This window comes from Cygnus olor, chromosome 7 (genome assembly GCF_009769625.2).
Source record: "Cygnus olor isolate bCygOlo1 chromosome 7, bCygOlo1.pri.v2, whole genome shotgun sequence".
Taxonomy (NCBI): domain Eukaryota; kingdom Metazoa; phylum Chordata; class Aves; order Anseriformes; family Anatidae; genus Cygnus; species Cygnus olor.
Genome location: NC_049175.1, coordinates 29,562,852 through 29,589,909, shown reverse-complemented (window position 1 = coordinate 29,589,909; position 27,058 = coordinate 29,562,852). Strand labels below are relative to the sequence as shown.

The 27,058-nt window shown below is 40.5% G+C and overlaps 1 protein-coding gene across 22 annotated transcripts in view; it reads left to right on the top strand.

Moving 5' to 3' along the window:
- The window catches only part of ABLIM1 (actin binding LIM protein 1), a 190,297-nt gene that overhangs the window by 86,567 nt on the left and 76,672 nt on the right, over positions 1-27,058 (top strand). For all 22 annotated transcript variants that reach the window (XM_040563189.1, XM_040563194.1, XM_040563195.1 and 19 more), the window contains 3 exons: positions 11,723-11,906; positions 12,261-12,370; positions 26,443-26,569. In XM_040563189.1, coding sequence (XP_040419123.1) covers positions 11,723-11,906; positions 12,261-12,370; positions 26,443-26,569 — 421 coding nt within the window. The remainder of the gene's footprint in view (positions 1-11,722; positions 11,907-12,260; positions 12,371-26,442; positions 26,570-27,058) is intronic.

Here is a 27,058-nt window from a genome sequence, read left to right as displayed (position 1 = left end):
CTGCGATCTGCAGGATATTCCTCTTGCTCAATATGTCAAGGGTTTGTGGGTGGGGAAGGTAAAGAATGAGTAGTAAAAGGGCTGAATCACCCACATACAAGCAGCAAGGTGATCAACACTACACAGAACAAATTCAATGTGCAAACATTTAGAGTGTAATTGAAAATAAAGATTATATTGGATATTTGATTCATGAGGAGGAAACTTACCACTACTAGGAGACTCAAAATGTTCTCACACTTGATTTTGGCCCCCCACTAATTCTGTCTCAATTTTTTTTTTTCCTGGTCTCTCAGTACTGCTAGGCCTCTCCTTCTTTTTCCAGTCTCCACTTTTTTTTTTGTGGCCTTGATTTCCATTTTGGTCTCCTACTACCTCTAAGGCTCCCACTAACTCACATTCAGTCTATGCCTTATTAGTTGGGTTTGCCAGCAAGTGAGTGTTGTCTTTTTTGTGTTTGCCTCTTTCACTTAGAGGAAGAAAAGGGGCATGTGGAGGCAGTAGCTCCAAGTTCTGTTTTGAAGCTTTTACCTGAGCTTCAGAGCTTGTTTGTTGTTGATCTCTCATATTTAAGTGAATAATTTTTTTTGTTTAAACTGTATAGTAATTTACTCATATTGCATATTGTCTGACCATATGGTCCATACAAGTGGGACACAGACGCTAGAGTAAGCATTTTTCCTCTTAGTCTAATGGGCTTTTAATTTAACGTGGCTCCTCTACAGAAGGTAGAGTTAGACCCTCTCACTTTACGCAGTTCGCTGTTAGCCAGAGGAAACAACTGATACTGAGAGCAGAATTTGCATCTACAGGTGGTTTAGTGTCTTTCTCCTTTATGCACAGCAATATTTGCTCTTGAAACTTCAGCTCATACATTTACAGTGTGAAAGCCTTGAACAAGCTCATATGACTGAACAGACAGACACCTGCTGAAAATGTTTAGGCTTTTACTTCTAGACTTATTCCGATAGTCTAGTGAAGGTGAGGAAAAAACGCATTTCCTCATAAAGCTGTCACAGTAGTTGTACTGTAGCAGGGTTTCAGTGTGACCATTTTTAGTCTGCTGTATATGGGATTCCTTTTCGTTGTTGCTGTTAAGCGGGTTTGATATGATCATAATCCTGCTTCCTAGGTTGTGTCAGAGGCACATAGGCACACTGTGTCTGCCCGCCGTGTGTGTCAGCGGTGGGTGCTGCACTGCAGGAAACAGGGGCTTAAACCTCCGTGCTGTGCTGGCCAGCCCAGGACGTGCTCCATGTCCCATAACGTGATCAGGCGGTTCTCATGCCCAGTAGTCTGGTGCTGTGTCCATCTCTGGAATCAGTTCCGGTAAAAAGAGACAGTAAAACTGCTCCCTGACAAAGGCGGCAAGGAAAACCTCTACCAATCAGTGTGTTTACATGCCCCCAAGATAAGGGGTAGCTAGCAGTTATTCCGTGCCCACTGAGAACCAAACGCATACCGCCGCTTTGTCCTATCTGCCCAGCAAGGCTGGCTGGTTCTATTTGTAGCTCCGCATAAGAGCTGATAAAAGAACAGAGCTGAAAATGGTGTGCCTTGTGCCCCAGAAGGCGAGCTCCTCAGGACTCCTGATAGGCAAGGAATCTCAGGCAGCCAGCAGCTGACTTGGAGCTGGAGTTAACAAGGGAATGATGGACAGGGGACGGTAAGAGACGTTTAGGAGTATAACTCCAGCAGCACTATGCAGAGCAGTTGCATTTTGCAGTGTTATAACAAAGTCACTCACCCTGCTAAGGAATTACCATTCTGTGTTACAAATAGAGGTTTAATTGGATTCTGTTTTGCCTTGTGCATTAATCTCTAATTGTAATAAACAGGTTTTAGTTTATATATTACCAAGAGCACACCGCTCTGTAACCAAAGTGTTAATGGTTACCTGGCAATGGAAGCAGCAGGTGGAAAGGAGGGAGGCTGAGATGTGAAGGTTGGAGGGAGAGGAGACTGTGCTTGAGATCTCATTTTTTTACTTCATGTCTTTAATAACAAGAATGAATTAGTGGCATATAAAGAAGTAAAAAAAAATATTTTTGTAAACTTCCATGCACATGAATAACTTATTTGGAAAACTAAGACTATACACTGCAACGTCTGTTAATTATGTAAATGTGCAGGGGATCAGAGCATAAATTACATTGTGCACTAGCAGAGATTTTAATATGAGTTTAAGTTGTGATCTGATAGGAATTGATTTTTTTTTTGTCATTGGCAGTAGATTACAGCTCATTTTACCCTATTGCAAATACTAGGAGAGGAAACTTTGAGGCTAGCAAAATTGCTATAATGAGACTTAATAATAAGCCTGTGATTCATCTTTTGGGTTAGAGGGAAATGCTGGTTTCAATACAGCCAAAACAACAAAATCAGCTTTAAGCTTTGCTAGTAACAAGTAAAAGTTTACAATGCTTGATTTTTGGCTCATGTAGAGAGACAGGCTGCGTTCCCTTACCAAGGTAATGTAATATTAGGGGCATTTCAGATAGTGGACAGTGTCCCTATTCTTGATGTTGAATATAAATTGGAAAACAAAGCTTACATGTAGTAGAGTCTAAACAACGAAAAAACAAAAAACCAACCACCTCATAAATGAGTAATCCTGCTGTGTGGATATGGGTAGTGTCCTCAAGTTTTCTAGTCCTTACTAAATGTCATAAATGTCCGCAATTTGACTGGGCTGTGGAAGTGTTTCACTGTGTTTGAACGTTCTACATGCAATAGCAGTGTCAGATATCAAATGGCAATTACCAGCTAGTACTCCTGCTAATTATGAGACAAAGCCAAGTCTTGGCATTCAGGAAGCATTCCACAAGCCCAGGTCTCCCATGGAGAAGCAACTTGTAGCTTCTGTTAAAACATTGCTAGAAATTAGTGTAAGATGGTTTCTTAATTACAGAACAGATATGGTAACTCTCTTCTTTTGAGTTGGATGTTTTTGAGGGTTGTTTAGGAAAGCCTACATAAACATGCGCTTCCAGCATCCTTTATGGCATGTTCAGGTTCCAGGCACACGTCTGTTTTGTCTACGGGATGACTTTTACAAGGTTCTGTCATCTGTAGTTCAAAGAGCTTAACAGGCGAGGGCTCCTAAGTTTAGATTTTGGGATGCTCTGTAATCTTTGACTTTGAACTGGATATTCCTCCCTTGAAGGACAGGGAAGCAGTTAGGGTCGTGTAAGCAGACACTGTATCAACAGGCTGGAATGTAGTTTAAATCGTTAGTTCTTTGACCTTTGATCTGTCATCAGATTCCTTCGGTGGTGGCAGGAGGAGGCTGCAATGTGACTGCGGGGCGGTTGGAGCTATTAATAGGTCAGTGTCAGTGCATGGCAAGTCTAAACATGGGGATTCTCTTGTAGCAGATAGACAGTGCAGAGATATCTGCATTTCCACAAATACTGCTCAGACACTGAGCAGTGGACCAGGTAGGGTGGCTGGTGGATACAAAGTGTTCCTTCCTGAGCATCAGGAAATGGCACAAGGTCCCTCGAAGCTATGAATCACTGAACCAGAGATGCCTTTATATAAGAACTCTGCAGACACTGTGGTTCTGCCTGCCTGCTTGTGAAATCCTCTCCTCAGCTTACTTACAGAAACAGCCTTCAACGTCATTAAGTCTTTCTGAGTTTTTGTATTTTCATTTATTTTTTTTTTCTAAAACCTGAGTGCCTCAGCTTTCATTTAAACAAAAGGGTATTTCTGGTCATTAAAATAGAAAGCACTGGGAAATATGAACTGGAAATGCTTTTGCAGCAGTATACAAAGAGAACAGAAAGTTTATAACATCCTGGTTTGGATGGTCATGACTGTTGGATCCTGGCTCATTATCTCAAACAGCTGCAGCAACTCTGCATCATTTATCCGCGGTAGAAAGTCCCATGGAAGGGGACAAGGAATTCTGATGTCAGTTTGGTTGGGCCTGAGGTCCCTTTCGGAGACCAAACGTTTGACAGGAAATTAAATTAATTGCACTTCTTGGCTGATGTTTATGAAAGCTGACAGATGCTATGTCAATTTTAATAAGCGACTGGATCCCTTTGAAGACAGGAGGCCAGCAGGATGCTTTACAGGTGCTTGGTGAGTAGCACATAGCATCCTTAAGAGCATAGGGAAAGTCACTTGGGTTGGTTGTCAATGTATCCTTTGCAGAATCATAGAATATCCTGAGTTGGAAGGGTCCCACAAGGGTTACCGAGTTCATTTGCCTGGCTTCTTCATAAGTTTAGGGATTTTGTTATGTTCTTACATCCTTGTTTTGCTCATTGTTTTAGAAATCTCTCATCCAAGTAGGTAGAGCCAGGCAATCTCAGGCTAAACTTTGACATTTTTCCACTGACTGCATTTTCTTCAAGGTTCATTTCCCACAGACCCGTACGTGACTTTGATCTCCACCTAGTGCTTAGTCTAATGCGAAAGGTGTTTTAAATGGCTGAATGATTCTTGCCATTGTTTCCATCCTGGTGCACAAAATAGTGATATCTTACTTGGAAAGCTGTCACGTTGTCACATATATGGTGGTTGTTTACTTGCCGTTGAGCTTGGTTGCTAGCTATTGCCTGTTAGAGTGCCAGAAAGACTGAAATACATGCACGTCAGGCTCAGACAGGAAGGTTTCTCCTGTGCAGGACTGGTGCTTGTATCTTCAGTGTTAAGCAGAAAACCGAAGAGTGCTGACCGAGTAACACTTAAGGCAGTGCCATGGCTTTGATTGGGAAGTTGATTAAATTAAAACTCTGAGCTCATCGAAAACTCAGTCATTGCTAGTGGTTTCTGCTCAATGAATGCTTGCATTAAATGCTTAGATGTTTCAAGGTACCCCACTGGGAAATATTTGTGTCATAAAGACAGTTGGCACTAAGTAGTCGTGCAGGCAGGATGCTCAAAACAGAGCGTCAAGGTTTTTCAAGGAAACAGGTAAAAGGCCTGGCTGGAGGCTGGAGGGAATGCTTGTCATGGGGATCCCAGACCTAGTTAGGGGAGGAGGGGAGAAATGCATTTCCATCTTTTGCTCAGGAAGTGTTTTAGCTGCTCAACCTTTCTTCCAGCCAAGGTGGTGAATAGCTAATGAAGCAGTTCACCTGTATTTGTTATATATAGGTAAAGCTCTTCTGACTTACCAGTGTTGTTTCTAAAATCAGTCTGTTGAAATGAGAAGATTCCAGAACCACTGGGAGCACTGGCCACGGTTCCAAATAGTTCTCAAAACGTGTCTGTCATCAGCCTATGGCAAAGAAAATCTACAGCGGCAGGAGTGTGACAAAAAGTTATCGTGGTCTCCTTTACAGCTTTTGCAAAATGCTGTGTGCAGGTTCTTAATAGCGCCTGGGAATCTTTCTGTAATGGTAGCGCCTAAACATGGCTTCTGAGATTTACCAATCTCAACTTGTCTTCTGTTGATATGTACTTTGACGTATATTTATTCCTTAAATGACTCATGGAACTGAAGGGTATGCCGTCAAGAGCAGTGTTGATAAGAGGAATGAAACAAAGGTGGAGAAATACTTCATTCATTTGAAATGTGGAAACTTGAAACTATAACAGGAACATGAACCTTGTTTTTATCAAGATAGGATTTTTTTTAAGCTCTTAGGCAAAAAAAAAAGGAAATAAACCCCACCCCCTACCCTGAAACAGATTTTTGTGTATTTGTTTAGATGTAAATGATAAACATAAACTGATACACTGTCAAATTCCTTTATGCCCTTAAACACGAAATCCATCATGTCTTAAGAAATAGAGATTATATGAATCTTTACCTGCGTGAGAACAGTACCATTATTCTATGAAGCTTAGAAGTGCAAGAAAGAAAAAACAGGACAGGAAATTGAATTTGCACCTTATTTAATGCATGATGACAAAGCAGATCATTAGACTTTTCTTAATGAATAGCATTCATTTCTGCAAATTGAGCTCATGGAGTCTGCTCGTGTGGTTTTGTTTCTTCAGTTTTTAAACAATTTTCACTTAAAATCTACGTGGAGTTATTTTACAAAGGGCCTGCTTTTTTCAATTGTCTCTGACAATAACTATGGAAATCCTCCATAATGCTTGGTAGGATCAAATTGTGCTTCTGTTCACTTCGAACAACTCTGATCTTCTCATTTTCATCATCTCTGTTAAAGCTTGGAAGTGATTCAGCTTAGGAATGATCCTGCTCCTTGAAGATCACAGGCAATTGGATTGCTCTTGAGCAGCTATGTTTTGTCTTAATAGCCTGGGCTTGCACTTGCAGCTCCGAGGCTTTGAGAGCTGACGGCAGCACTTGAGGCAGTCTCCAGTCCTGTGCTCCAAAGCTGTAAAGGAGCGGCTCCATTATAGTTGAAGAAAGAAAGAAGAGTCTGTACAGCGTGCAGCAGAAGGGATGAGGAATTCTCCTCATTCCATTCACGAGAAAGGCAGGATCGTATGTTTGGAATACGAGAGCCTTTGATATACAGATTCTGAAACAAAGTCTGGTGTTTTCCAGGAGCTGTTGAAGATAAGTTGTTGATGCTGATTTATGTTTTTTTCTGTCTCTGTTCTTGTGATATCTCAGGGAATAGAAATGCTCCTCTGTGTCTTCTGTTTGAGAAGGGAGGTTCTGGTCATGTGAAAGGGAATTCCTTCCATCACATTGAGCAGAAAGGGTCTTGGGGAAATGTTTTTCCCATGGAGAACTGTTGGGCTGGTAGAATATTTCCACGTGGTGGATGCTTACAGAATACCTCTTGCTTTTCACCTTCTCAAGCAGGATTTAATAATCATTACTGGCTTCACTAATTAATTCTCTTGAAGTGTTTCTTTTTCCCATCAGCACAGGAAAAAAACAAAGGAAAATATTTTGATGTTTCCTATTAACTGTCATCACTGTGGATTTATTTTTTTGTTGTTTTATGACATGATACTTGTATCACAGTTATTGCCTACATCACACCACTGGGATTTATTGTACATATGTATTGAACTCAGTGGGTTTCACTTCATTGCCTCTGCTGTTTGTGGCATGAACAGTGCTGGGCAGATTGTGTTTATTTAAAAGAAAATCTATCACAATCAGTTCATCTTTTCTGTGGTATTTCTACAGTGGTTATAAATATGTGCGCTAATGCAATATTTTTAAGCTTGAGGGGATTTGTGGTCAGAATCATTACTTCTGCACAGTTGCGAGAAGAAAAAAGCTGTTTAAGTCCCTTCTTTGTGTACAAAGTTGTACACCAAGTGTGGATTCTGTCATGTTTATCTGTTCTGATTCAATCTCTGACTCCAAGTGAAAGCAGCCTGTTAGAACCAACCAACGGATGTTAACAGTCTGGGTGACCCTTGTTTGGTCCATGTAGCTTAAAGCTGATTAGTGATAGGAACACATGTGCTAAATCTGTTGTAATGTGGGGTTGCCAGAACTTGTCTTTAATTCTTGCAGATTGGTGTGTGTTTCCTGCTGTGAAGAAGCCAAAGATGATGAATCTGCTGGTGGTTCACATAATAAACAGTTCTCCTTGTGTCTGCATTCATGACTTGCCAGTAAGAGAGAATTTAACTCACTCTCAGTGACTGGCAAAAAGAATAAGAGATTGACTGGAATGGTGATTTCATAAGGAAAAGGGTAATCAGGGGAACATCGATTTTTTTAGAACAGTCATTACTGCCTTGGTAACACTCTCCAAATAATTTTATCCCGTTTTCATCCTTTTCTCCCCCCAAGCAAAAGGGATGAAGCTTAATAATTGTGAGAGTATGAACCCTTTGATTCAAAGTTTGTAGAGGTTTTTGCAAACAATGATGCATCTGCCACAGCCCTTTGTATGATGCAGTGAAGATGGATTGTCAGAAGAAGCTAGAACAGAGGTTGCACGGAAAGTTACTTCATCATCCTACCTTATTATACCAGCCATGATGACTAAGTGAGTTTTTCAGAAAGTGACTCAGTGGTAGAACTGGGAACCACAGTGAAGAGCCAGAAAGTTAAATATAAGGCTTCTGAGACAGGAGTGTATGGACTGCCTTCAGCTTGAGGCCAAAATATATGCAGACTTGGGCTTTAAAGTTACAAGCTAAAATGCAAACTAAAGGAGGTTAGGAAGAAACTTGCACGTAGACACATGAGTACTCCATAACTCCTCATGATATTTAGCACCTTCTGAAGCATCCAGTATAGGGCATTCCATACCAATACTCCAGTCCATGCAACATAACCACAGGATCTAGCAGTCTGGATACTGAAGTAATCCCTAACAACTTCTAGGCATTAAAGTAGAGCAAACCGATTGTAAATATGCTTATGCTTTGCTTCTGGATGTCCAGTGGAAAAAGTCTTGGTAGCCCCCAAATCAAGGTAAGTCTAAGGTCTTACCTTACCTGTGGTGTGGAGATCACGTTATTTTCTGCCAAATTGGATATCAGTAGAAAAAAATGGAAGAATTACAAAGTTTTTTTTCTGGAGGTGTACCTGAAAACCAGTTTGGAACATTTTTTGCAGCATTATAATAGAGCCTTAACTGTAGTTCTTTGTAGTTCTCCTCAGTCACTGATAATTGAGTTCTAGCTGCTTGTGGGTTTAATGCCATCATGAAATGTCCTTTGTTTGCATGTAAATATTAACCCTGGTCTATGCAGAAATGGGAAACGGGAGGAATGCTAGTGCTGATGCTCTTTCAGTTCTAACTTGCATTCTACCATGTGATCTTTATTAGTATTCTATTAATTACTGTTACAATAACATTTCAAAACGCCTGGGTGCTGCCATATGTATGTACTTTTAAGAAGTCATCTAGCAGCTCATATTTACGCTTTCCCACAGAGAAAGGTCTATAAAGAGGACTTTTAAAAAACCCAAATGAAGTAAACAGTCCGGTATTTTCGGTGCTACTTTGAGATTTTAGATTCAGGTTCAAGTCCTTGGTTCAGCCCAAGTTAAAGCAAAATTGTGAGAAATTCAGTATCCTATCTCTTGTGTCACTTTTCTTTCATAGGAGTTGGCTGTTTGGGGATGGATTGCTTTCTCCCTCTTAAGTTGACCAAAAATGCCAACGTAGGACTATGAATATTTTCTTAAAGCAAAACAGGTTCCTGGTGAATAAGCATTTAATAGTGAAAAACTGCCAAGTCACAGAAATCCTTGACTGGTCTCTCACCCTTTAACGAATACACTTATGTTTCCCAGTAAAGTAGTACATGACTAACGTTTTATGTAGCTACAATTCCACATTCGAATGTAGTGTTATTTATCTAATCCATGAAGTACAGGGAATACAGTGTGTAAAAGACCAACGCACAACCAATGCAGATTAGCCACCAAAGGTAATAACAGTTCTTGGGAAATTACTTTGTCCAAAATACAGATGGGTAATGCTCTTTATTCCCATTTGCCATATTCAAGATCCGCTATTCTGTCATGTGGTTTGGCTGCACGTGTCATAAATTATAGATAGTGGAGATGTGGCTAGATTTTTAATGCTTGACTGTCTCTACTGCAGCCTTCTCCCAGTATTTATGTGTAAATAAATACTGACAGTTTACCCTGAACATTTCAAATATACTTTTTAAAGCAATGCAAAAAGTATTGATGCAGTGAAGGTGGGACAGCTCAGCGTTATCTGGGGAATGGAGGAGTTAATCAAAACCACACAACATTCCTGAAATATTTATTGGTTCAAAAAGAAGCAGCAGCATGAAAGCTTCTTAAAATAAAGCACATGCTTGAGGGGAAAAATGTGTGATAGTATATAAAATAGTAAAATCTGTTGTATTTATGAAATCATATCTTTTGCTCATCTCCTGTCCCTGAAGTGAAAGCAGGATTGCATTGGTACAAACTATATTTTCCTTGGACAAGTGAATTAGAGACCTGTGGACAGGTTCCAGGGCTGAACAGCCCTGGAATAGTTTCAGCTGGGAAATTAGATGAAAAGTCCAGTTCGGCTCTGTTGGCTGTACTGTGGCTTTGCAGGCCAGGCCACAGAGTGGGTAGTGTCACCTGTTCGTGAGTTGGGGTCAAAAAGGTTGTCTGATTCCCAGACAAAAAGAAGATAATGGAGTCTTACCTTCTTCCTGAGTCTCTTCCACATGCCCTTACAAGAAAGAATTGTATCAGACTGCTTTAGTGGCCTGAAATCAGTGAGTGCCTCTGGGGAAATCCCCACTAGTCCAGGAATTTTTCTGGAATTTTAGCCTGGAATTTTTCTGTCAAATGGATTCTTTTTTTCATTACCATCTAATTCATCTTGATTTCTACGGCGCTGTATTCAATGAGGAACTAAGCACCTGACTGCACCCGTTACTTCTTTGCTGTGTAGTTGTGGTCTTTCATGTTGTTGTTGCTGTCAGAATTAATATTACTATGATCTTTTCTCTAAAACATTAGGTTAATCTGAAAGACTCATCCCCCACCATTAATCGAACCTGTGGATTAGGGAGGCTGTCTACATAGCATGAAAAAAACTGTTCTCCAAGCTAGCTCCAAACAAATAGGTTCATTCACAGATTACAGTGTGGCCCCGCACAGAGATTTTGGCAGGGCAAGTGAGATAGCAGTGTGCTTGACCCTGAACGAAGATGTAAGACAGCCTTGCCTTTCAGCGAGGAGCACAAATTCAGCTGCAGCCTGATACCACCACAGTAAAACTGTCTCCATCTGCAAAGCCTGCCTGGAGTTGTTGACGCAGTGCAGGCCTTTCCAGGGAAATAGGTGATTTGCTTGATGTTGGGCAGAGGCTTAACCTCTTCTTTCCTGTGTTAGAAGCGTTCCTGCAAGCACTTCAGGTGGCTGAAGGCAAACTCCCACAAGGTCCAGTGGTGTGCCAAAGATGTGCTGAAGTGACCAGGTTCCTCACATACGTATTGTCGGGAAAACACAAAGTCAGGAGCATCCTGTTCCTAGCGAATCTGTAATTCGGTGATAACCAGGAGTAAATACAATGCAAAACCTATCTTAGAAGGTAGGCCTTGTTTAGCAATTTCCCCTAAGAATGTGTCCACATCTACCACTCGTCTGACAATTAAAAAAAGTATTTCAGCTGCCTCCAGTGTCTTTCCTAGGTTAAAAAGCATGCATCCCCTGTAATTCAGTAGGGTTGGTTTGAGGATTTTGCTTCCCCCAGTCAGTGGCAGTTGTTTAAGATTCAGCTGCTCAGAGAATGAGCTTTTCAGTTTAAGTGATAATCTCAGAACGAGATCGGAAAGGCAAACACAATGCAACAGGCAATTAGTGGGGGACATGAGCCCCAAGTTTGTGTTATGAGACTTTTTTCTTTTTAACATAGTATGTGTTCCATATAACTCCAGTATTTAAAGAAACAGCAACAGAAAAAGTTCTTAGTGACTGGAAAACATAAAAGCAGATACTTGAGAGATGGTATCTTCCACTATGTCATATTTTATGTTTCATAGCACACCAGTCAATCCTAAGTTCCATTTTTCTGTACTGCTCTGCTAACATGATTAACTGGATGATGCAAGGTAACCAAGGTCTTAGTGAGGACCGAGTGCGTGGAAGTTGTGACTGTATGCATTTTTCCAAAGAAACTCTTTATTACAAAGTCTCGTGTAGCCAGAGAATCCCAGTCATTTTCTGGGAAGTCAAGGCATGCAGTGACAGTAGGAAAAGGCAAGAATCCAATAGGAGGAAGCAAGACCACCAGGGTCCTCTCATTTGTAGGCATCATTGACTGTTGCTAACATCCCTTGTAGGTATATTTTTTCAGTCTGTATGTGTGTTTGTTTTTTCTTCCAGTGTGTGGCTGTGACCTGGCACAAGGAGGCTTTTTCATTAAGAATGGGGAATACCTTTGTACTTTGGATTACCAGCGCATGTATGGTACCCGCTGCAACGGCTGTGGGGAGTTCGTTGAAGGAGAAGTGGTGACAGCTCTGGGAAAAACCTACCATCCAACCTGCTTTGCCTGTACTGTTTGCAAGTAAGTCATCCCTTTCAACTAGTGTGGCCTGAACCCAGTACAGGAAAAACAGGGAGAAAGACATCACCATGAGACAGAAGTCTCAAGATGTTCTTCTCTTTAGATAAAGTATGTTGTATAACATTTTGAAACCAAAATACAAGGCAAGTCTAACCTCTGCTCTGCTTGCATCTGTGGATTGGATTTCTTCCAGTGCCTGGCTTTGCCAAGGCCACATTGCAGAAACTCTTTGGCCTGAGTTTCTGTAAAATATTAATTGCACTGGCAGAAGGCAGCAAACTTGAGGCATGGGGAACAGAACAAAATTTCTGGCGTAACCTTTGCTAAAATAGGTTTTTCTTTTTAACTCTCCAGGCGCCCATTTCCACCAGGTGATCGAGTTACCTTTAATGGAAGGGATTGTCTCTGTCAGTTGTGTGCTCAGCCAATGTCCTCAAGCCCCAAAGAATTGTCTGCCTCCAGCAGTAAGTATTCCATCTTCTTTCTGAATCCTTTCACTTTCTGAGCTCATCAGCATTTGATTGAAACTGTCTCAATTCTATCTTCTTGATTTAATTTTTTCTTCTCCTTTTGGAAGTGTAGACTGTCTCTGGGAGCCATCCTTTTTTTTTTCTTTCTTTCCTTTTTTTTTTTAAAAATGTCTGGTACTACAGGTTGGAAGAGACATTTACACTTAGTCATTTCCGTATGAACAAATGACTTTTACCCAGAAACTGGATATTTTGAAGGGCTCATTTTCTTTTATAGACATTGTAAAAGTGTTCTCTTGATGCAATCAGAGGTTTCAGAGTTCATAGATTCCAGTTTTTCCATGTATAGTTGCACAAGCTGAAGTATTCAGAAGAGGACAATGTTAGAGGAGATTAATTTTCTTCCACTCTTTAACACTTCAATTTAATTAAATTATCCTTTAAAGTGGGGTATCACCAGGTTTATGCCTCTGGTAGATTGATACTGCAATGGATTTGTGGTCAGAAACCATTTCCAGGAACAGTTCTTAAGAAACCATTATTAAAAAAAAAAAAAAAAAAGAGAGAGAAATCAAGTTAAGAGGAAAGAGAGAATGAAGAAAGTTTCAAAATGAAATTAACTTGGTTTGCTGTTGAGTTTTAGTGCTTCTAAGAGAATTTGTAAATTACTGATTCGCAGTAAGTATTCAGCTCTGCCTGTGGTAGTTTATTCATTAAATCTTTTGGAATTTCTGCTTCTTTCTCTGACTCCTGGATTGCATTTAGTCCACTAATCTGTAATGATTTACCCAGAATAGTTTTATAATTCAAAATGACTGCAGATTTTTTTGTGATACTGGGTAGTTTACCAGCAGTTTTGGTTTTATTGAGTGAGGCTTTCTGTATTTTGTACTGGTACTTGGCTTTGAGATCCTGGGATTATAAAGGGCAATGTAAAGGAATATTTGAATAAGGTTTGTACTTAGCAGATGAGTGAAGAGAATCTCAGGTTGTCTGATTTAACTGAGAGCATGTAATCAGGCATCAGAAAAATGGAAAAATAAAGGCATATTTTGGTATCATGCCTTCCTGTCTGTTAAGCCATAATATTCCACTCTAACTGTGGTTTTGGAGCTAAAAAAGCCCAGGCCTAATTGGTTAAGGAAGAATTAAGGAAACTCTAAAAAGATTTAGAAGAATTATAAACCAACATAAAGTTGTATGTGATATTTCAGGCACCCAGAGAATCATTCTGAGACAAAGGAATCATGTGGAAATCATACTTGTTTGAATTTCTGATATCTAGGAGTGATAACCAGCAAGGATTTGGAGGACCTAGCGATGTGGACAGCACTGACGTTCTTTTTCTTGATGACAGCATCGATTCCTGAACTGGTGGTGTTCAGTGAGAGAAGTATCTGGATCACACTAGACCTGGTTCTCAAAAAGCGGTGTGCTTGTCCAGCACTGTGGCCCCTTCCCCACAATGAGACTCCAGGTGCCAAAATGCTACCTAGCAAACAATAGGCTGGTGTTGTTTCACTGATGGCAAGTGGCAGAGCTGGGGAGTCACTTCTTGATAGCCATAGTCTCCGCTAGAATTGCTGCTTGGGTTCCAAACTGAAACTATAGGTAACAAGGACTGTAATACATAATTTTGACTGTCATTTGTGCTGAGATTTTGTTTTTTAAATCAAAATTGGGTCCTGCTGGGCAAACTTACCAGTGCACAGAACAAGAGAGCTCCTGCTCTTAACAATTTAGTGTGCACTAGGTAGAGATCTGCAAGTACCTGCCACTGTGTATCTGCTTCTTTTGTGGACAGATAGTTGTAGAAGATAGTCGTGGGAGATACAGCGTAGAGGTTCTGGTCATTTTAGAGCAAAACTCTCCAAAACCGACAAATGAAAGCAGGACCAGCATGTGCTCGTAAGTTCAGACAACTTCAATTAAAAGAATACTAATGAAGCATCCTCCTAATAGAGTGTGTTCAGAGATATGCCAGCTGCTGCTTTAGCTTCGCACAAAAGTTGACTTAGATACTGAGACGCCTTTCTTGCTGGCACTGAAGAGTAAATTTTAATTAGTGTAAGCTGTTCCAGATTGCTTCCACTTCTCTCCTGCTGGCTGAATAAGACGCATCAATCTTTTCTAATGCTTCACCCTTCTTTGAAAAGATTTTTTTTTTTTAAACATAAGTTCTTCTAGAAAAGAACCTCATTCATACTGTGCATCTATTTTCCATCCTATATTGTGTTCAGCTTCGCCTCATTACTTTCAAGTAGATTACTGGAGGCAGTTTTCCTTAAAACAAAGAAAGTTGGAGGTGAGGAAATTCAATAGACTGAAAGTGTATCAGGTTTGGTTGGTTTACGTAATGTGAAAAAGGAAGCTTTGTATCCACTGGAATGTCTGCATTAATGTTGACACGCAGTTTTCTGATGTCTGTTATTTCACATAAATGAAAGGCTTGTTGATAGCTTTTCTTGGATGCTTTCAAGGAGAATCAAATGCCTCTAAATACAGGGGTTAAGATCTTGAATATCATGAGCCTGAATATTATTACACCCTTATAGCGCCCACCCACGACAATCAGAAGGAAAAATACTGAAAAATTAATTTTCCTTTTTTCTTTAAGAGTAGTTGAGTCCATGGTACTTCTTTACTGTGTTTATATTAATATATTTCTTTTGCTCCACTTATATTACCTGGAATAATTATAGCTTTTTTTCTTGAAGAACATTTCAGTGACTCCTTTTTATTCCATTTTGCTAAGACAGACAGTCTTTTTAAGTATACAGATGCTATAATTCGTAATTTAGTCATCTGTATTCCTTAGACATTGCTGGATGAACAGAGTTCATTAGCTTTGGGATTTTCCTTGAAGTCAGCAGGAAATTTAAGGCCAAATACCTGTATATAGCCTTGCAGACAAATGAAATGGTTGGTGGTCTTTTTTCCTTCCGGTTTTATTTCATATGACAGCATGACAGATGAGACATGCTCTATAAAGCAAAGTGATGAGGATCGGTGCAGAGCAGCACAGGTGCAAGGGGCAAGTGCCTGGTATTTAAAAATCAAATCAGAGAGGAGAGATGATGCTGAACTGGGTTGTGAAGGACTAGAAGTGTAATGTTGATGGCTTGGATGGTTCATGGTTTTCAAGCTTCTGCCAAAGTCATAAAGGTATTTTGTTTGGGTCTTAGTAGACGAGTAATGTAAGTAGTGTATCTGGTCAATTAGTATTTGTGTTTTATGCAGTGTCCAAGTTGTTAACACAGCATCATGATTGCCTGGTTTGTACTGTCTTAAGCTCTTTCTATTTTCCTTTGAATTCTAGCTACTTGCTTACACACCTGTGTTTGTTATGGTTCATGTAGTTTGACATGTAGAGAAGCAGTTGTGCAGGCATCTGTTATCTGTAATTACAGAGGAGGCTACAGCTTGTCTGTGGTCTATTTGGTGGTGATGGGTGCTCTGCTTCCTCTTCTTCTCCCCCCACCTCCCCCTTACAGTACAGGAGATGTTAATTAACAGAACGAATCTCTGGTCCATATACGACAGCCTCAAGTCAGACTCCCTCAGCATTTTCAATCACATATTCAATGGACTGTTTTGAAGACCACCTTTAAAATTCTGCAAAAACATATGTTTTTCTAATTTCATGCTGTAATTTAGAGTAAAAAAAAAAAAGAGTCAAAGCCAATTTCAAACTTCATATACATCCTTTATTATTACTTATTATTTATGCAGAGGCAAGTAGATTCGCAGAATTACCAGGCTTACCCTCTTTAATGCTTCTCCATTGGGCGTTTTATTACTGAATTCTCACTAGGGTGGTTGGTGAATGAATTGATGTGGGCATTTCCAAATACAAATTCCTAGCTTGAGACCTTGATTTTTATTTTTAATCTTTTAGAAACTAGTTAAAAGAATACCTGAAAGCAGAGCAGCCACAGAGACATCCCTGTGCTCGGGGCAGGCAGGGGAGGTAGTGCCAGCAGTCTGCGTTGGCACAACTTGAATCAGCAGTCTGCTGGCTCCGTGCTCATTTCTGAAATTCAGACGAGGCTACTACGTGGCTTTGAGCACAGCTTAAGAGATTGCCCTTTTCCTTGAACAGAGATTTTCCCCTTAGGCATTACGCTTCAGAATTGCCATGATAAAGCACATCACTAATAAGAATATTACATTGCTTCCTTGCCCTTTCTGAGATGGCTCCTTGTCTGGTTACTGGTAAGGAAGTTTTAGTTATCGCTGATTATCTTTTTGCTGAAAGGCTGGATCATTTTAGTGATGTATATTAACTGATTAAGAAATTGCATTTCAAATGAGAAGTAGGCTCTCTAGATGGGAAGGAGAAAACCGCCTTATCCACAAAAGACTGAAGCGGTAGCATCACCTAGCAAGAGTTTTCATTTGGAAAAATGTATCATCTTTCTAAATGATGGAGTTTCATAGTTTGCTTTTCTTCAGTGAAATAGATATTTGTGCCCTATACATGCTCAGGTATGCAGTGATACTTCTTGGAAAGAAGCACAGGGAAGATACCTTGACACCCCTTTCTTTGGAGCAGTCTCTGTTGTGAGCTAAGAGCATTGCAGTACAGAGACAACTTTGGACCAGAGTTTCCAAAATGGCCAGTCGTACGGTGCATGAATAATCTTTGGTGCAGCTGTTCCCTGACCAGCCAGCTTCCACGTGGAGCTTTCACAATGCTGTTTTGTATGTTTGTCCTTGCCCGCTTTGAACATTTTGTTCTGGTTCAAAGAATGACCCAGGACTCTCTGGGACAAATGCTTTCATGCCTATCTGTACAGAGCCTAACAGAGCCGCATCCTGGCTCACAACTGGGGCTCTTAGCTCTATTGTGATATAAATAATAAGCTTAATGCTTAATGAACTTGTGGGAGAAAGATATCTTTGTTAATGATTCAATAGCCTTATCTCTCCAAATAAGATACAGTAAAGCTCCCAGTAAATATCTGAAACTCCCAGCAAGGCTTGTGGCAAAGCTGAAGTAGGGCAGAGCTGGGATCTGTTGAAGAAAAAGGTGATCAGGAATAAACAGGAATCATCTTTTGTCTCACTGCCCAAAAAGCGTGGGGAAAGAGCTTGTTTTAGAAACAATAAAGCATCAGAACGGAGAAGAAGCACCTTTGCTTTGCACTCTTCCTTTAAAGGCTCTCTAATTTTTAATGTGCATTCATACTCAGGACATAACTCTCCCTTCATTAGGGGCAGAGGCAGGTCACTGCTGCCAGTATGCAGAAATATGCCTTAGCAGATTTACAGGCATCCCAAACTTCGCTGTTAGAAGTTAGCTGCATAAATAAAATGGACGTAAAATTTCTTTTAATCGTGGTGGTTGTAAAAGGTCTGTACCTAGCCTTTGTAACTGTTTATCCACATTTGACTGAGTTTTCATTATTTTGTTCTTTAGCCTTCTTTCCCAAGCAGTCAGAATACTCCTTCAAGTCTGCAGGGAGGATGCAAAATCTGAAGGGGAAGACTTGGCTGGCTATTTGGAAGCAAGCTATCTGCAATGATTTGGGGCTTAAAAGGGTATTAAGCAACATCCAACACATGATTTTTGAGCTCGTTCTTAGGAAATATCTTACAATTCCACACTGTGTGTCAAAGCTGCATAATATATGGAGGAGTTGTCCAAATGCTTGGCGCAGATGTAGATAGGCCTTAGTGGAGGACGCCGAGCCCAGTTTTGTCTCAAGGGATGCACGCTCCCAGTACCCATACACATCAGTCAGAGAGAGCACTGGGGAACGATTCAGTTTCCCAATGCAATTCAATAATTTCTGTTTTCAACATGCATTTTAAAATGGATTTTTAAAAATCTTGTATATAGTTTTGATCCTTAAGGAATTAATATTTTGTGTGTATGCCGTAGCACACAGAATTCTCATTTCATAATTCCTCGCTTATCTGCTGAAGATAGAGAAGCACTCACATATCTCTGTGGCATTTAAGCCTGCACACCTGTGTACTGGAGGAGGATATTTGGGACTTAACAGAAGGGGCCCACGTAGTCCTGTAACTTTTTCTTTTGATTTATCATAGAATCAAAACACTACAGACATCATTGTGGACTGATTTCAAACACTGTGATTTAAATCACTGATTTTAATCATAGCTTAACTAAGAACCCAGGAAACCTTGATTAAAATAATTGATTGGAACCTTGTTTTACATTTATACTTTTAATTATTTTCCTAAAGAAAAGGCTAACTGCTAAGCATGAGGATACTCCATATATGTACATATTTACTTAAACTAGTATAGTTCTGTATAAATTAGTCAAATTCTTTGACATCTGTATTTTTACATAATGACTATTTTTGCTCACGATTTACATCTAGATCCATTTGCATGGAAATTGAAATTAAATTACAAGGCATAAAAATAGCGTTATGGATTATTATTTTTTTTTTTAATTCAGAAACTACCTGAAATCTGCTGGACACACAGAATGTAAATACGTTAAAATCTATTTTAATTTTGTACCTCCTGATTTGTCGAGGGTCTGTAGCTTTATAAAACTATTTACTTTGTATAACTATGTCCATAAGGGTTTTTAAAGTGACGGACCTTACCATATCTGATTTTGTTTATAGATATGAAAAGGAGAGCAAGTTTCCTCTGTGTTTTCAAATCCCGTTTGGATTTTTTAACTTTGATTTAAAGTGTAAAATTTGGATTTTTAATAACATCCTTGACTTTTAAATATCAGTATTAAATTTCCCCTATCTTAATTTAAATTAGTTTTTAATAATCTTGCAGGGCTACTGACTTTTTAATACATTGAGAATACTATGGGTCTAAAATTTGCCCTATCCTGCCCTTTTTAAGAATAAAATAAGCAAATCAACATTCATGAAAGGGTACAAAAAAGTGATGCAAACCTCAAGTACAGTTCCTATCTGGCAAAAGCCATTGGGTTACGGCAGAAGAATACTCAGTTCTTCCCTTGTTAAATTCTTCCAGTGACTCTAAGAACCAATTTCTATGATTACTCCAAGAAGTTTTATTCTTTTGAAGAGTGTTTGCAATTTTTGAGATGTTTTCATCATTTGAATTGTTTTCTTAGATTAATTTTAGTTGTCACTTATGTTTTGTACCAATGGCTAAATTGCATGAGAAGCCTCCATTTGCTCATCTACTTCTTATTTTATGAGGATTGGTATTTTCACTTCTGCTTTATAAATCAACTTTGTTCCTTCCCTGGAGGTGTATAAAGCATTGTTAGAAGGTAACTTTTGGGTGACAAGAAACAGAGCAGCAACTGTATTGAGAATGTAGTGGTGGCAGGGCAGTAAGTTTCTGACTTAGCAGTTTTCCATCAGGAAATGTTGGTTCACAAATGTAACATTTTTTTCAGGAAGGTGTTTTCAGTCCATTTTGCCTATTTCTTTTGTATTCTTTTGTGTTGCGTGTAAATTGGGCAAGAACAGTTGTGAATGGACTATATGAATGTACTAACCATTAAGTATCTGCTACTATTTGTGTAAGTGTAACCCCATCTTAAATTTGGAATTAAAAAATTTCCATCTCCCAAGTCTTTGCCACTACTAATCAAAAAATAATTCCAAAGAGAGTTCTGGGAGAAGTGCGAGGAATTGCTCAGTAAATGGGTGTTTCACTGGGAGGCATCACTAATTTGGAAAACACAACTATAGGAGGAAATCCCCAGACACGAGTATTTGGGAATTGCCATGTTCAGAGAGGCTACCAGGTGATAAGTCAGGAATCAGAGGTCACTTTCTGTTGTTATTTAGCGCTCAGTTTGCCATGGGTTACCAGGACATAAAAACCTTCCTAAAAGTTTCCATAGTGGAGATTGTACAGTTTTAATTGTTTTCCAAGAGTAACAGTGGAAAATTACCCAAAATAGTCTTCAAATGAAGAGACACAGCATGTACTGTCCACGAGCTGGGCTTTAAGCACTGAAGCTTATTTGCAAACTGAGCAACTCCCTTGGCATACTGTGAGTTAGAGCTGTGAATTTAAATTCAGCTGGAATCATCTGAATCCTGAATGTGTGGTAACGGAAATAACAGGTTAGACTAGCTTCAGATAGCCACTGCTGATATGTATCAGGCTTTGGTTTATCCTCAGAGTAGTTTTACAACTGGGACACTGGGGCTGCTAAGTATAAAAAACAAACAAACAAAAAAAAACTGTTACCTTTCTTTTACAGGACAATTAGAAACTCCTCTCTAAGATAGGTGGAGGAAGAAAGAGACAGACGTCCTACAAGCTATTTCCATCACACTTTGGTTTTCCATTCAGACTTGTAGGAAAGATTGGGTTGAGAAGGTGGCTGATGTTGAGGCTTATGTCATGGAGAAAGGCCGACTTGGTGGTATGTTGCTTGCAAGGACACTTTCCAGGAGTAAGAGGGTAAAAGGCCAATTGGTTTGGCCTCTGTTGAGAAGGAGGTGTAGCAAGATAAGGAAGGAAGGGAAATAATTTTCTACACAAGAACAGGAAACTAACACAAATGCTCACATCAGTAAAGAGGAAAAGAAAAACTCTCATAATAATGTCATATTAACAAACTAAAGTTGGGGACAAGCTTTCATCCTTCTAAATTACTTTAAATTACATAAAATGATGAAAGTGCTGTTTCCAGTAATTACGTATCAAGATAATCACACAGTGATCTTCATATAAGTGGGTTTATTTTATATTTCCATGTATATTAGTCAAATTCTTAAACAGACAAGTCAACGTTAGGCACTCGTAGGTGGTTAACAGGGACTCATACTGCAAGCAAATAATGCCATTCTATGCCATTGTGATTTCTTTCCATATTTAATCAACTAAAGCATTTTAGTTTCTTTAAATATTTATTTTGAAAATATCATTTTTTCCAACTTGCCATTTATAATAAATGGTCAAACTATGTTCCACTTCCCATGGGAAATTTAGTTCCCTTCATTGTGCGAGCCCAGCCTCTCATTGTTAGATTATTCAGGAGTACAAGGATGTTGGAGTGGGTTTGTTTTGCCTTTAGCAAAAGGGCAATAACACACTTTGTCTGTCTTTACATTGGCAAAGAGGAAGGGTCTGGCAACAGATTTAATTGCAAAATTGAGTAACATACATGGATCTCAATTCTGGATGAAAGATTTCCAGTATTGTATGGCTTTCTCTGACTTCAGAACTCATCACTGCCATAACAATCAAATGATTGTGGCTTAAACTTTGAAAGCATTTAATATACTGTAAACAGACAAAGTGAGTTTGTATTTTTAGCTTTCACGGAAATATCTTGATGAGCTAGAAAAGCCTGTGTGATATCATTGAAAGTTTTAATTTTAAAACAGGGCTTTAAAAAGCATTGCCTGATCTTTGTGGTTAAAGGGTAACTGAGAGAAACTTCTCTGATCTTCCTAACTCTATGAGAAAGGATAACTTGCTCAATCTCCCGATTGCCACAGAGGAATTACTGGGATACAAGTGTTTTTTTCAAGATGGCTAAGAATTATTTACAGTTAGAGATTTCTTTACTTTGACTCCAGTGAAAATACTTGCCTCTTATTTTTTTTTCCGCACTTCCAAGCCACTGTCCATTGTAGCTTGCTCCATTGGTCCAATTGTGTTTGACAGTATATTTCTGTGCATGTTGAATGAAAGCTTGTTTTCAAATAAATATCTCTATATAGAGATAAATAGATACTAGATTCCCTGTTTTACCTGTTGCAGGTTTGAACGTTGCTAGTGCTGTCTCCATACAACTGATGTGTTGTACTCTATGGAACCGTAACAAAGAGTCTCACTCCTGTAATTTGTAGAAGTTCAGCAGCTTCAGGCTTTATCTAGACGCATGCTACCAATGGCCGTCAGGATTGATGAGAACTTTCTGGTGGCTTAATTATGCATCACTAAGCCAGGCTGCTGCTATCTCTGTTCAGCCCCCTGCACGGAACAAAGTTGGCTTGCTCACGTCAACTCATCCTGCACGTGATTTTGCACAAAGGTGTTCATTAGGACAAAAGCAGGTAGAGATGACTTTCCTCTCATATGTTCTATGCAGCGAGTGGAGAATGTGAGAGAAAGGTAGAATTTCTAGTAATTTTTTCAAAGCAATCCACATGGGAGTGGGCAAGGCGCTACGCAGCATTGTTAGGGTTAATGCAGTTGTGTCAGCTCCGAGCCCCCCGCCTGTGCAGGGATCCAGCAGGGGGGAGCTCCCTGCTATTGGCTGAGAGCAGGGGAGGGAGGCAAAGGAAGAAAATCCACCGCTTAATTTAGGCAGTGACGAATGGGTTGCTGTGCAGGATTTTTCACTCCTGGATGGCTGGGGTGATGCAGATGCTAAAAAGGGAAATGCGTTTTCTGATTGCATCTTCACAAGCAAGATGCCATGGAAGGCAGCTCACCCTGGCCTGCATCTTCTAATGAGGCAGATTAAGGTGACTGGGGGGTGGAGGTCTTCATCATGCACAATATTACAGTGTCATGCTGCTTCCCATTGCCCTGTCCCCCCAGTTTTCCATGCTTTTGGGCTGGCTGACTCCACATTCAGCTACAGCCGTTTTGTCCTTCTTGTCATTTGTTTTTGTATTCGGACACATCAACTATGACAGCCTTCTGAGCGATTTTTTTTCCAGAGCTGTAACTTAAATATGTTAGGATGCATCTTCAGATTGAGCAGGCCTAGTCAGAGAACAGGAAAACCACAACAAGTTATGTTAACCATCTCTGACAGAGAACCATGCAAGGAGCTTTTGCTTGGCTAAAAACAATGCTGTCAGCTACTGCTGAGAGAGGGCGAATTCACTTCTTCTGTACCATGTCTGAGCAAGTAGACATCACCTGTGGAGACTACAAGGTGGGGAATTGCAGCTGTTGGTGTCATAGGCAGCCACAACGCACATCAGCATGTGTGTTACTTCACATTTCTTAGAATTAGTGCCGTGGACTGTCTCAAGTCTTCCTTCATCTCAAATGTAATTCCACATTTTGTTTTTTGTGGTAGGCTTTTCTTTACGTTGTAAGTGTGTGTAGGAGCTGTATTGCTCACTCATGCATTCACACTGTACTTCTCCTCTGCGTTATGCTGGCCCAGCTGAATGTGTGGCTGTGCAATGGATGGGAGTGGGGAGGAATGTGGGTTATCTGACAAAAAGAGAGCACGAGAGAGCTCGAGGTCAAAGGGGTGCCATCTGTTTGACCCAGGTGTGAAGCCAGAGGGAGAACTGCTGTGGGAACCATTACACAAAATTTGGGGGGAGGGTTTTCAGATTTTTGAGTACAAGTTTGGCCTGGCACATGGTTGTGAACCACTAGTCTTATCTCGCTGCCCTTTTCTTTGCAGCATGAGCTGGTTATGGCTTAGGCTGATGCAGCCTGTGCTTAGTGTGATAGTGAGATCTGGCCCGCATATGTTGTGTGCTGATGACATTCAGCCAAAGGCTTTAATATGGCTCATACAGGCCTGCGGTCATAAATGGCTTTTATTTGTAGAATTTGGATGAATAAATGGTCTTTTCTTAGCCTAGCCTAGCTTTATTTACTCTCTATTTTAGGAAATAATGATAATTGCTAGCTTCTCATGCATATACCCAACTGTTTTGCTAGAATTAAAATCAGGTTTAGTTAAAAGCCATCTCAACCTAATAAGACAGTACTTGGGCTGTTAGCTTGCTTTGATATTAGACGTTCAGTATGCCTGTGACTGGAAATAATGATATCCATTTACACTTTAAGGAACCCAGAAAGAGTGAGTGAATGTTATAGTTGCTATAGGATAATAAATGCATGTCCAGCACCACCATCTTTGACTTACAGGAAGCAAGTAAACAGGTGGGCGTACTTCATGGATCCCTATTTCTTCCACATAACTGCGTTTTGCACCAGGAAAGCCAAAGATTGTGGACTGGGTGGGCCCTTTGTAGAAGGCAGTTCTATTCTGACTCGGCTTCAGAAATTCAGTAGAAGTGAAGCAAAGTGCTTTAAAAAATCTCTTTCTTGGTTCCATATCTGCAAAATTTCAGCTTCACAAAACTTGTCTGGATAAAGCTGCCAAAAGCACGGAAAATAAAGCAGATTTTTGGAGGGATTATTGTAACAGGGAATGTGTCATGGTTTGGCAGGACCGCAGGTCAGGAATGTGGAAGCTGGCACAGCAGGGAGAAGCAGGAGTGCTAGGAAGCTGAGAAATGGGTGCTGATTAAAGCTGCAGCTCAGCATCCACTGGGATGGGAGGAAAGATTCCGTTTGTTCTCACAGTTGGTAGGTGTATTGCATGGTTTCAAGTTGGAAGGAACCTTAAGAGATAATGTAGTATCCTCTCCAAACCAAAGGGAAGATCAATGTACCAATGGCATCCTGACAGACGTTCACTTGTCTCCCCCTTAGTCCCATTTTGTAAACTCCAGAGCCTCTCTCAGTGACCTGTTCCAGCCCTTGCTGTCATTGTGGAGTGGCATGAAGCCTCGAAATGGCACAGAAGAGCAGAGGGATCCATTACGTGCTGTCAGTACTTGTCATTTCATAATTTCAATTTGTAACTTCTGTCCTTTAGAGCAAAGCCCTGGGTTTAGGACATCTCAGGGTTGCTTTTCAAGTCCAAGCTGCATCATTGGTCTGTGACTTGCATTTTATTACAAGATACCGTGGTGTTTGGGCCTCTTCTCTTAAGGGATTCAAGGGCATGAAGAATGCTGATAGAGAGGCCTGCTGCAAATAGTGACCTGGTTAGCAGGAATGCACAGCATCTATTTGGGGCTGGCCTTGTCCATTATCCAGCAAACAAAAGTCAGGCCCTTGGGTGTCAAAAGGAGACACTCCTCTTATTGTCAGTTGTTATAATAAACCTGGACTTGCCCTTTTGCAGGGTGTGGTGTTACCTGGGCTGTAAAACTGAGGAGATGACGGTGTCCGGGCTGTACCTGTTCAGTCAGCTGGAACTGGTCTTGTTCTGAGGCCGCTTGCTGATGTTTCAGGCATGTGGAGAGGATGTTACATTCATGAAAGGAACACCAAGTTTTGGGATAATAAAATACAGAAAAAACTTTGTTCTGTTTTGTCTCTGGCTTCCAAGTATGTCCCAGCTGATGGGCATTCCCTTTCTGCCTCGCCGCTCTGCCAGGCTTTCCTTTCCCTCAGTCACAGAAGCTCCAGCACAGTGCCGGCGGTTCCCTGCTGTGTCCCACATCGGTCTCGTCAAATCTCCCCATGCACTGAACTGCCCCTTGCCAAGAAATCTCTTGAGTATCTTATATGTGAATGGAGAGGAATGGGAGCTCAGGGCTGAGCCCAAGATTTCTGATGTGACGTGAGATGTTGTGGCATCCTCTGGGACAGAGGGCATTCGGTGGCTCCGGGCTTCAGGTTTGCTGTCTGCCTTCAAATTGTCTTTCTGAATCACAGCAAAAATTGAGCGTTGGCTACTGGGTAGTACCAAAATCCCCGAGTGAGAGTGCTTGTGCCTGTTAGAGCCCAGGAGAGCTGCTGTTTTCCACACCTGCAGGTGGAACACAACATGCCCCGTCATATAGCATTTAGTGCTGTCACACTGCTGTCACCCTTGCCTCAGGCCCTTGCTAAAAATGTTCTCTCCTCTCTTCCTGGGCTGGGACGTGCCACCGCCCATGGCTGGGTGCACGTCCTGGGCTTTGCTGCCACCCAATGGGAGACTGCAGCATCCTGGTGGCACTCGCCCAGGCCTCCTTCCTTAGCTTCACTTTGGCACTCCAGATCTTGCAAAGAGCAAAATGAGAAAAACACTGATTCCTTTGGAAGGCTGGTACTTTTCTGGATGATGGTTCATAGCTGCTTCCCAACAAAATCTCAAGTTTGTACAAAGCTTACCTGGCAATCTTTGAATCACAAAGTGTGAAAAACAGGATAGAGATTTCTGTCCTCTGCTGAATATGTCTGTAATAAAGAAGACTGTATCTTCATTGGGGATCTGTAAGTCTCTGCGGAAAGGAAGACATGTCTTTGCATAGCTGTGTAGCTTTCCCCTTTGGTTACCAAGTACAGAGATTGGTGTATGGTTAATGAGCATCAGTGTACCAGGTAACTGACAACAAATGCATTTGTTTGTTTATTTGCAGATTGTGCTGGCTGTGGAAGAGACATAAAGAATGGACAAGCATTGCTAGCTCTGGATAAGCAGTGGCACCTGGGATGCTTTAAGTGTAAGGCCTGTGGCAAGGTCCTAACTGGGGAATACATCAGCAAGTAAGTAGCCTCTGCAACTCTCCTGCACTCTTGGCATGAGTTCTTGTTGCCGGAAGGGAAGAGCTTGCAGCAAAGTTCACCTTTTGATATTGAGTTTCTATCACCTCTCAGTATACATCAAAATTCTTTCCTGTCAGTGAGAGCTGAGCTGAGGAAGGGAAGTAAACTGGAAAGAGCAACTGAAATGTGATGTTTAATGATAGTAGTCCCTACTTAATACCAGTACAGAAGGGGATATATCTCAATGCTCCCACAAGAGGTTGAGTGAATTCCTGTGTTTTCTGTGTTAGCCAGATACAGCTTTTTGCCGTTTTTTTTCCAACATTGATATTGAGGGAAAAAAAAAAGGAACTTGTCCATTGTTTGCTTTTGCTACAGAATAGACTAAATGTGATGTGATTGACTTGTCAGTGTTTCTCAACTCCAAATAAAAAAATAATGAAGAGAATATTGAACGTAAGGAGGGGCAGAGGAAGAGAACGGGAAAAA